Source organism: Mercenaria mercenaria, chromosome 5, assembly GCF_021730395.1.
Source record: "Mercenaria mercenaria strain notata chromosome 5, MADL_Memer_1, whole genome shotgun sequence".
In the NCBI taxonomy this organism is placed as follows: domain Eukaryota; kingdom Metazoa; phylum Mollusca; class Bivalvia; order Venerida; family Veneridae; genus Mercenaria; species Mercenaria mercenaria.
In genome coordinates, this window is record NC_069365.1 from 36,488,431 (window position 1) to 36,500,181 (window position 11,751).

At 34.2% G+C, this 11,751-nt stretch overlaps 1 protein-coding gene across 2 annotated transcripts; it reads right to left on the reverse strand.

Annotated features, from left to right (window-relative positions):
- Positions 1-529: 529 nt before the first annotated feature.
- On the reverse strand, positions 530-8,132 carry LOC123528057 (uncharacterized). 2 transcript variants are annotated; one of them, XM_053543204.1, is made up of 8 exons: positions 7,951-8,132; positions 6,565-6,631; positions 6,165-6,260; positions 5,826-5,901; positions 4,511-4,611; positions 3,904-3,959; positions 1,415-1,606; positions 530-617 (listed from the first exon to the last, which is right to left on the reverse strand). In XM_053543204.1, exons 1-8 carry the CDS (start codon positions 8,112-8,114, stop codon positions 614-616), a joined length of 756 nt encoding a protein of 251 aa, XP_053399179.1. In that variant the 5' UTR covers positions 8,115-8,132; the 3' UTR covers positions 530-613. The 2 variants fall into 2 exon arrangements, with proteins under 2 accessions (XP_053399179.1, XP_053399180.1); XM_053543205.1 differs by lacking the exon at positions 7,951-8,132 and adding an exon at positions 7,389-7,522.
- Between the last annotated feature and the right edge of the window lie 3,619 nt (positions 8,133-11,751).

Genomic DNA, 11,751 nt, shown 5'->3' on the forward strand with positions numbered 1-11,751 from the left:
GAACATAATCTGCACTGTTGAGTCAGTTTATTTAGGTAAGCATTCATTTTCACTGTTAATAACTCTGTCAAAATTGAAAGCTGGACAAGCACATTAAAGAATTTTAGTATGGGAAGGGTTTATTTAATTATATGCTTATGTACAATTAAAAGGGTTATAAAACTTCCTTAGCAAATCTGAAAGAAAGTGCAGGGAAGCATTGCCCTGCAGCAACTTACATTTCTACCAAGTTTAATTGAAATCCTCCTATTCTTTCTTGGAAGGACAGAAAACGGTTTAAACCACAATGATATTTACATGAACAAAGGACTATACCTCTTGTCGTACTAATACAATTTGACAAGCGTTTCCCTATGCTGAGTTTAAATTTCAAATTCTACCATGTTTTATATAATTACTCCACATCATGTAATTGATATAGTTTTGGGTGGATGAAAAGTTGGCAGTCCAGACAAAGCCACAGCTATATTCCTCTGCCTTCACTGGTAGACAGAAATGTGCTGAAACCATTAAGAAACAACAAAGTAAATAAGTGCTACAAGATTTACTTTATAATATCTGAGTTTTAAACTGTGTACATGAAATTTCATCCTCCTTTATATGCTGTCCTCTGTTATCTGAAGTAAACAAGAAAATAAGAACATAGTGTTGAAAATCTATCTTTTTTGTACTTTTTTTAAATACGGCATAAATGCTTGCGACTTAATTGCACATTTCATGCAAATCTAAAGAACGGAATTAAATAGTGTGTGAATGTGACTTGATAGATATAAAACTGTGTGTTTTAAATCAAATTAAAGGAAATGAAATAATTTGAAATTACTGTTGTTGCATAAAACTATGAATACAAGGTAAAGATCTGTTTATAAAGATTTGATATCAGGCTAGCTATAATGTAATTTTGTCACTGATCACACGCTTTCCTTTGTTGATATCATATTTTGCTATCAACATGTTGAAATTTGTCGATATCCATTTCTGCTCAATACAAAATTTTCATAGATTAAGACAAAAATTGTTTTAAATCGGGATTTCCTTCAATATCAATGGGTGAAAATTCTTTTGAAAAATGATAATAAATTTGAAAATTGCATGTTGTAGTCTTTTTCAATTTGAATATCAACTTCTTAGTATCATTTATTTCAAATCTAACATTGTAAAGCCTAAACAATTCTATGTTTCTGGTAAAATAATTTATACAACATTCAAAATGTAAGTGTGGTCACATGACCTGACAGTTACTTTCACTTGGTCACATGACAAAAAGGTTGAAAATAATGTTTTTGGTAGTCAAAATATCTCTGTATTGGGTAATTGGATTTTATCATTGTAGACAAAAGAGAGGTATAATAATGCTTATTGTTAACCTTATAAATATTAATGAATTGTGACATTTAAAGTACAGTAAACTTACTGTTCTGTAAAAAGATCCAGGATGCCGGACAAGTCATTCTTTTCTGCCAGTGTCTTGGTTGCTAACTTAAAAAACTCCTCTTGCACAGCAAGGGTTTTCACTTGCTGCTCTGCAACCTTCCTCTGACTTCTGCAGAGTGCAGTGTTTTCTTCATAGAAGTTTAACTGAGCCTCTTCTAACTCAGTCAATGATCTAATGAAATAAAACAAGAAACAACTTAAAGGTGGTCAATCACATTTAAACAACATTTAATGACATTTTTTACTTTTTGTATATTCTGGTAGAGAATTATTTAAGGAACAAAAAGACCGATTACAAAGAGTTAGATTCCTATTTGAAATGTATATTTTATTATTTTTATAAAATTTTGTAATTACTCCCCTTTAATATGAAAGTATATAAAAAGCTGGGTATTTCTTTTTATTTCGATACAATGTCTAGTTTTACATTTGCATTTGATAGACATATCAACTATTGAACAATCTGAATCAAAATGCAAGTTTAAAAGCTGTGTGTAGCTTCTGAATTCATTTATTTCCAATCTATCTTGGTTGCGCAACCAAGATAGGCAAAGGGAGGTAATAATAATTTTTCAAACTTGCGTTTCTAATGAATTCCATCTAAATACATAATTTTTAATGCAAATATTTTACAAATATATTACAATATGTCTAATATTTATACATTTCCTCCAGCAAAGTATGTTTATCAAATTTATACTTATGATAAAATAACTCTATCTTGGTTGGGCAACCAGGATAGGAAAATGAAATTTTAAAAATACCTCCAGTGAAAATCTAATTTGTATTAAGTGTTAAGTGAACATAAATGAGTGTAAATGATCAGATGCTAAAGTTTCGAACAAATCCGTTACATGGCCAAAATCTGATTATCCACCTTTAAGTAAACACTACAAAAGATAATCATATCTTAATGACATAGCCAACTTTCAAATGCAACACTAAGTTTATTTCTCTCAAACAGATTTCAACAATAAGGCCCTAAAAGATGTCCTAGCTACAATGTAGTTAAGTTCATATTCAGTGTATTCTTTATTGATACAGCCTTAAATTCTCATCATTATACCCCCACAAAACAAAGTTTGGGGGTGGTATATAGGAGTGAGCTTGGCGGTCGGCTGGCCTGTTGGTTTTGCATGGTTTCCGGATGATAACTCAAGAAAGGCTTGACCAATTTAAATATTTTTGGTATACAGGTGTAACATCAAAAAAATACAGGTAAAGTTCTACTTTGAGGTCTGTAGGTCAAAGGTCAAGGTCACAGGGACTCGGAACAGTTAAGTGGTTTCCGGATGATAACTTGAGAACGTTTGGGCCTAGGATCAAAAATTTTGGTACACAGGTGTAACATCATGAAATGCAGGTCAAGTTCCACTTTGAGGTCTGTAGGTCAAAGGTCAAGGTCACATTGACTCAGAACAGTTAAATGGTTTCCGGATGATATCTTTAGACCGCTTGAGCCTAGGATCATAAACTGAAATGCAGGTCAGGTTTGACTTTGAGGTCTGTAGGTCAAAGGTCAAGGTCACAGTGACTCGGAACAGTTAAATGGTTTCCGGATGATAACTTGAGAATGCTTGGGCCTAGGATCATAAATTTTGGTACACATGTGTAACATCATGAAATACAGGTCAAGTTGTACTTTGAGGTCAGTAGATCAAATGTCAAGGTCACAGTGACTTGGAACAGTTAAACAGTTTCTGGAAGATAACTTGAGAATGCTTGGGCCTAGGATCATGAAAACTGATAGGGAGGTTGGTTATGACTAGCAGATGACACCTATTGAGTTTGAGGTCAGTAGGTCACAGGTCAAGGTCACAGTGACCCGGAACATTTAAACAGCTTTCGGACAATAACTTGAGAATGCTTGGGACTAGTATCAAGAAACTTAATCTGGAGGTTGGTCATGTCAAGCAGATGACCCATATTGACTTTGAGTTCAAAAGGTCAAAGGTCATTTAAACCTGTTATGGACAATAACTTGAGAACGCTTGGGCGGAGGATCATGAAACTTTATAGGGAGGTTGATCATAAATAGCAGATGACCTCTAATGATTTTGTGGTCAGTAGGTCAAAGGTCAAGCAAGTTCGGCCTAAAAACCGCTTAATTCTGTGACAATGTCATATTGTGGGAGTATAATTCGTCACTCCTGTGACAACTCTAGTTTTACCTATTTTACATACAAGGTCCATATGCGCAGACCCGTAAGAGAACATTATGACATCAATTATGATGTCAAATTGCCACATGACGTCTATATTACATTTCTCCACAGGAAAATAAAGTCCAGCATAATATTTATTAAGGTATGTCAATGAGCATGTCAGAATGAAAATAATCAAGGCCTTCTTGTGATTTATCCTCTCATTTACCAAGGTTTAGAGTTCAGATGCTTCATTAGTTAACTGTGATAAATTAGACGATAAACCAATCGAAGTCACTGATAGTTTGTTAAAAAGTAAAAATACCTTTTCCTCTTCTTGCTGTCTCTCACTTCATCTACAACTTCTTTTCTGCTTTCAACCTGCAATACAAGCATTTTTCATTCAGATGTGTCTTTTACAAAAAAGGACATTAGGAAGATACAGACTGTTAAGTTATTGCATGAATTCCAAGAAAATGGAATGATATTAGGTCCTTATCAGATGGAATCCTCTTTCATAGAGATAAGTTTTTTCGGGATGGAATTATATTTCCCACAGTTTTACATTAACAAGCTATGACGTCAAATTTTATTATCAGACATGTTAACTCAATTTGCAAGATACTGAAAAATGTCTCATATATAGGTGCTATACCTATATATAAACACTTGAATGAGACGCCACATATGTTGAATGGGCCATTAAAACTTTAAATAATTCATCTTTTGCTTGGGCATTTTGTACCATTGCTTTCTAATCCTTAACAGACAAACTAAAGTGTGAACATAGCTGAATTTTGGGGGATTTCATAAGGACTTCATTTCCACCTGACATTTTTCTGCTTGCATGCATCTGAATTAAATAATATGTACTTTTAACTTTTAGCCATTTCTCAATCAAAGGACAGCCCTTGATAACATTATATAGATACCTGTACATGAATAGTACTTGGGTGGATTACCACTGTCTCCTCCCCCTCCACCTGCACAACGGTCTCACTCGTACTTGGTTGCACACGTGTTTCCTTGACACCTATTGATAGTTGGTAATAAATATTTACTCTTACAGTGAATGACAGACAAAGATATATAATTCAGTCTATTTCAGTCTCTTAATATATAATATAATCACAGGAGTTTAAAATTCAGCCAATAAGACCATGGATGACTGTCATCAAGAAAATAATATATACCCACTTTATACAAAATAAACACTTTATACATCACTTAATAATGACCCGTGTTTTTACTGTATGCAGACATTTTATTCCCTAATGAAGGCTAACTAAATGTCTAAACTTTGGAATTGAAATATCGAAGAAACCTTTTTGAAGCTGTGTATACTTCTACATATATATGAAGTCTTTCTTATTGGTAGAATTTCAAACTCATGTGACATAATGCAATTCTCATTCAGCTTTCTGATTATTAGACGAAATCCTCTTAAGTATGTTGAATGAGTGCAAAGATGAAACAGTTACAGCATGTAACTTAAATAGAAATGAAAAGGGTATATCTATAGTTAAACCTGTATTAAGATTAAAAAGTGGCAACTTATACAATTTGCTTCTTAAAAAAGTGACATAAAACATAATAACAGTATCATCGATTGATAAAGATGAATGGATGTTTAATCTTGGTGACCACAAACACAAGTTAAACCATCTGTATACTCTGTAAATTAATTTCATACTATAAAATTAAAAGTAAATGCAAATGCTTCCTGTTAATTCGAAATAACTGTTTTCAGCTGAATATACTCCGATGGGGTTAAGTGCAGTTCTATTTTCTAGTACTTTCAAACTTGCACCTATAAAGTTGTTTTAATTAAGATGGGTTTGTTTTATGTGACAATTGTCAAGACAATAACAAAATACCAAATGAAATATTTGAGCCACGCCATGAGAAAACCAACATAGTGGATTTGCGATCAGCATGTATACAGACCAGCATGTGCATCCGCGCAGTATGGTCAGGATCCATGCTATTCCCTTCTAACGCCTATTGCAATTTAGAGAAACTGTTAGCAAACAGCATAGAGCCTGACAAGACTGTATAGATGCACAGGCTGGTCTGGATCCACGCTGGTCACAAAGCCACTATGTTGTTGTTCTCATGGCGTGGCTCATTTGTTAATTTACCCTTTACCAGTAAAGGAGTTTTTTAATTTACACACCGCAACATATGATTTATTATCTATATTCCTTTATTTGAAAAAAAAATTCAAAGCTGTTCAAATGCTACAACCTTCAGCATTCTTTTTGAAAATGTCCTGTCCATCATTGAGTCCATCTATTACGGCAGAAGGTATGACTGATATTATCTGGAAATAAGCAGAAAGAATGGAGTACAATCATAAAATTCTTTAAAAGGTGTTAAGTTAAGACTACAGAAACTTCAAATTTACTTCTCAATAATTGTACCTTAGCTCCTTTCAGCTATTGTAATAATGTTGGTGATTTGTTTCTAGCTTTTGAATATTATTCTCCAATTATCATTAATATTAAAATACAAGAAAAAATAAGCATCCTCAAGGATTCCTCAATGAAACACTTCTTAAAATTATAAGTTACCAATCTTTGATACCTTCTCTTCCCAATCTCTCAGTGAATTCACTGCCCCACCTCCACCTGTCTTCCCCATTTCCTTCCTCCTGATCTGCTCCTTCTTCTTTGTCTGACTCTTCATAAGACATTGTAATGATGTTTGAAATATAAATGTTAACAAAAATATATAAAACATATATTTTATTGCCAGCCCAGTTAGCTGAATCAGTTTCCAGGAAGTTGAAACTTGTAATTCTAGATGAGGGTTTAAACTGGGATCCACTGTATGGTTACTATATATAGTTGAGTAAATTATTAAATGAGGAACAAAGAGCTAAAGAAATAGATCTTTTGTAATAAGACTGACCCCGCAGAGATTTTCTGTATTTTATAATTCCTCATCAATTTTTAGATCATGAAATGAAATTCAAAGAGTATACCTTCAAATCCTTCCATTTTTTCATCACCTCCTCTACCGGCCTGTCTGACCCTCCAATACTGTTAATTCTGGAAGAAAATATTAAAGGTCCGATATTAAATGAGTGCATTGGGTACAAACTGAAGGTCAAACTTAGTATTTATCTACTTATAAATCTGACCATACAAAAATATAAAAATACTATTGGTTTAATTGTAAAAAAAAAAGTCAGCTAGTGTAGTCAGTTAAAAACTCAGTCAGAGCTTATGTTGTTTTGTTATATCTTATATGCCTTGTTGACTTAAAATTAAACCTATCGTGTCTTGTCTTGTCTTGTATTTATTATACATGACACTTTCAAGTTTGTTTTTATTATAACTGATTACATAATTCTATAATTCATCGGTCATTTGTAGATCTATCTGAACAGTGTTTGTGTTCACAAACACAAATTACAGCATTTGCAAATGAAGAAATCAGTATGCCTCTTCTCTCGATTCAGATCTCGAACCTTCGTCTTTTGAAGATTAGCATGCAGGCAGCTATTTATTGATTTTAAATTTTTTGCATGTTGTGGTAAACCATGATAGTTAAAAGGAATGAAAAATATATACATATGTGGTAGCATATGTGGTAGCCTACAGACTTATTTGGTTCAATGAGACACCGGCTGGCTATTTCATTGGGCGAGTGTCGACACAAGCCCAAGACTGGTCATCCGAAACTAGCTAAACCTAAACTTGCATTGTATTAAGAAATTATTTGCACAACACTACTGTAATCCTTATAATTGTAGCCTTACTCATTTGGCTTATCAGGATGACTTATTTTAGGATATGTACTTACACGACTGTCCGAATTTCTGGGTTGTCCGAAATTCTGGGTCGCAAACCAGTATATATTATAGATATCCATGTATGTATATTATACGATATTTTTAAGTTGTCATCCTTCTAAGACGTGAAGGAACGGCGACAGTCAAAAGGCAGTTATTATATCTATACTGTATGACGCTATTTTAAAAAACATTTGTTCAGCTAAAGGGCCTCTGTGGCCGAGTGGTTAAGGTCGCTGACTTCAAATCACTTGCCCCTCATCGATGTGGGTTTGAGCCTCACTCGGGGCGTTGAATTCTTCATGTGAAGAAGCCATCCAGCTGGCTTACAGAAGGTCGGTGGTCGGTGGTTCTACCCAGGTGCCCGCTTGTGTGATGCACGGAGGGGCACCTGGGGTCTTCCTCCACCATTAAAGCTGGAAAGTCGCCATATGACCTATCATGTGCCGGTGCGACGTTAAATAAAAAAAATTGTTCAGCTAACGAATGTCTTTGTCAACAATAGGATCAGTCACAGTACTTTAGAAATATAGAAAGATATTTCGACGCGGAAATACGAAATGAAAAATAAACCTTTCACAAATATCCCTCCAGAACTGCCCCTTTTCCTTTTCACTTGTGTCTCCGTGCCTACCATAAATGGTAGACACATTGTCTGTGCATCCGTTGACAAGGACGCTGACTTCGTTTACTTGCCAGTTACTCTTTCTGCTTGTTTTTACTTTTGTAGCTGACATCTTGTCATTAGATACAGACGATTTTTGACATAAGTCACGTGACCCGGATGTTTACATTTCAGACTGCATCACTGTTTTTTAGGTCGTACGACGGAAAACTGTCTTAGCTGCGACCGAAGACGTACGACCGTTTTCATAAAACGGTTCGGCCGTAGTCGCAGAAAAAATCTTAAATATCTGTCTTACGATGCGACCGGCCTTACGACCGACCTCGATGATAAAACGGGCCCCAGAGCTTTAATGTTTAGTTTATGGCATGCTGTAGTGGTTTTCTACCAAGATTGTTCATTTCATGACCCTGTGGTCAATTTAGGCCACGTCCGGGTTGTCCCTTGTTTTACATAGACTTATTTGTTTTTAAGGAATGGCAAAGGAATCTGAACTACAAGTATAATGTTTGATACAGATTTCAATGCTCATCTTGAATTGTCTAAATTTTGACCTACTGACCTACTATTTCGTTTTTGAAGTTACAGCATGGAAATTTGGACCACATGTATAATTTTTGATACACATTTCAATACTTATCTTAAATAGTCTTAATCATGATCTACTGACCAACTGCTTTGTTTTCGAGGGTGCAACGTTGAAATTTGGACCTCATTTCTTACTTTTGATGCAGATTTTAATACTCATTTTAAAAATTCTTTACCTGACTAACTGGCCTACTTTCGTGTTTTTGAAGCTACAGCAAAAAGTCATGGACAACCTGTATAATGTTTGATAGAGATTTCAATACTCATATTGAATGATCTTAATCATGGCCTACTGACCTACTTTCTTGTTTTTGAAGTTAAAGCAAAGAAATTTGGACCACGTGTATAATATTTGATACTGATTTCAATATTTATTCTTGAATGGTCTCGATCTTGACCTACTGTCTTGTTTTTGAAGTTACAGCAAAGAATTTTAGATCACATATATAATGTTTGATACAGATTACAATACTTATCTTGAATAGTCTAAAACTTGTCTTAGTGAAGTACTTTCTTGTTTCTGAATGTACAGCATAGAAATTTGAACACGTGTATTACTTTAGATACAAATTTCAATACTCATCTTTAATATTATTAACCCTGACCTACTGAAGTACTTTCTTGTTTTAAGCTACAGTAAAGACATTTGGAGCACCTGTTTATTTTTACAGATTTCAGTATTTATCTTGAATTATCTTTACCATGAGATACTCACTTTTTCTTTTTGTTTTTGAAGCTTTGTGAAAGAATTTTTCCAGCAAGCAACTAAACTCATGTGAGCGATATAGGGTAATTATGGCCCTCTAGTTTGAAAGTTCGTTCGTCATGATATGTTTGTAATGTTTTCATTCATTATAGATAGATTTCAAAAAGATTTGGCACAAGAGACCGTTTGACATAAAAAATATGTCGGGTGCACTTAATTAATTTACCCGTCTTAATTTTTTAGTTATCTTCCTTATTGTATGTCCATCCCGATTTCGTGTCCGGTCTGTTACTTTGTCTTTTATGGATGACTTTTCAAAATCGTTTGCACCAATGATGAGCATACCATAGTGTTGTGTCGCATGCAAGAAACTTAAATCAGTCCTTTAACAGTTTAAATAATCTCACTTTATTGAATGCCTTCCGGATTTTCTGTCCGGTCAATAACTCACTGATGGATATCAAAAAGATTTGGCACCAGCGATCAGCTAGGCATCATGATGTGTGCATGAACCACAATACTACCTTTTTTCTTTGTGAGTTATCTGAATGTTGCTTTTCTGGTCATAACTCTAATACCAAGGTCGGGTATGTATGCAGCTTATACACAATGATAGTGGACATTTAGATCTTGACCACTTTTCAAAATTTATTTTGTAAGTTATCTCCCTTAATTGATTTTATATGAATTATACAGGTGTTGTTGGTTATTGTTACAGTCTGTAACTTTGTCATGATTCATGGATGGATTTCAAAAAGAATTGGCACTAATGATTAGCATGGCATGCTGATGTATCGCATACAGTAATTACAACTCTACTTTTATTCCTTTTTAAGTTATTCCCTTAATTGTATGTTATTGTCCAGGGCATAACTCTTGAACTGACTATTGTTACAATAAATAAAGAACACATTTCTGAGACAGCTTAAGTAATTTGTCAGGTTTTAACACTGTTGTGACATATCAAGGAAATGAATGAAAAGAAAAGAGGAAAATCAGCTATTAGGCGTAGTCTGATTCTCGAGTATAACCGATTAGTCAGTTCAACTGATTTATTGAAAATGAATAAAAATGCATTCCAACAATGTATAAAATCAAAACACTATGTAATGTCAATTAATAGGTTATGAAAAAGTTTATAAAAAAATTACCAAGATATTACACATACATGTATCAGTTACTATACTACAGCCATTCAATTGAAGCAGTATGGGCGGTATGCACTTTTTCAAAACTAGTTATCTCGTGCAAAAGTGGAGAGATATTGTTTAGCGTTGTTTGTCCGGCAGTCTGTGCGTGCTTGCGTGCGCGAGTCCGACCGAAATTGAAAATGCTTATTTTTCGAAAAAGTATTTTAACTTGAATTGCCAGACCTCACCTGATTTTAATTATGACATGTCCTTACAACACATTTTGTTTTCCCCTTGATATGCTTTTTAAAAAGGAAATGCATACCTTTCAAAAAGTATTTTAGCAAAAATCACAAAAATTCGCATGAATATTTATTGACACATAATGTTTGCACACATATTGTTTTATCCCGCTTGACGCAGAAAAAATAGGGATTTTTCTTAATTTGGTAAAAATGAAAATGCTTATAAGTCAAAGTACTTTAATAAGAATCACAATACCTCACTTAATGACATAATGATTAATTAGCCCATGACCTTTGCTTACATACAGTGTTATTTCTCTTGACCCAGGTATAAGAGTTTTACCCCTTGATTTGGTAAAAATTAGCGATCTTCATGAAATCGGATACAAAAATCAATATGGATCACTATACGGCGATTGTATTTGTTTATCGTTCATCAGGATCTCTTCACAATCTGACTAAAGTACTTGATCTTATAAACGAAGATCTGAGAATGACCCGTTCTTATTCGTCTTCTGTATATTTTGGATTTCCAATATTGCTATTTTTATTTTCGCAAATCTATTTTCTTTGAAACAATCAGACGACTTGTTCGAATGTCAAAGAGTAAGAAAAATTTGCAGTCAGTCCAGGACTCGAACCAGGGACCCCTCGCTTACAGAGCAAGTGCCCTACCGACTGAGCTAACCGGCTATCTGACATCTTACGACATAAGAATTGTAGATATCAAAAACCAAGGCTTTTTAAGCTTGCAAAATGTTGTAAGTAAGCTTTTGATTGGCTAGCGGAAGGGTCGTCAGAACAAGGCTATCAATAGCTCGTCTTCAGATCCTAAGCGTAGCGTAATAGGAGATGTACTTAATTCAGATTGGATCTCTTCAGTAACTGAGTTATTGCCCATAAACTGTTTTAAAATTCATAAATTCCCACGAAACAAAGTTACCCACTGACGGATCTTCAAAGAACTTAATACAAATATAGATCACTATAGGACAAAAGTTTTCCCTTTGATATAGTAAACATATAGTGACCAACAAACGGTTGCACGGTCCTATTGTACATAGCTTGTGTATATATGGA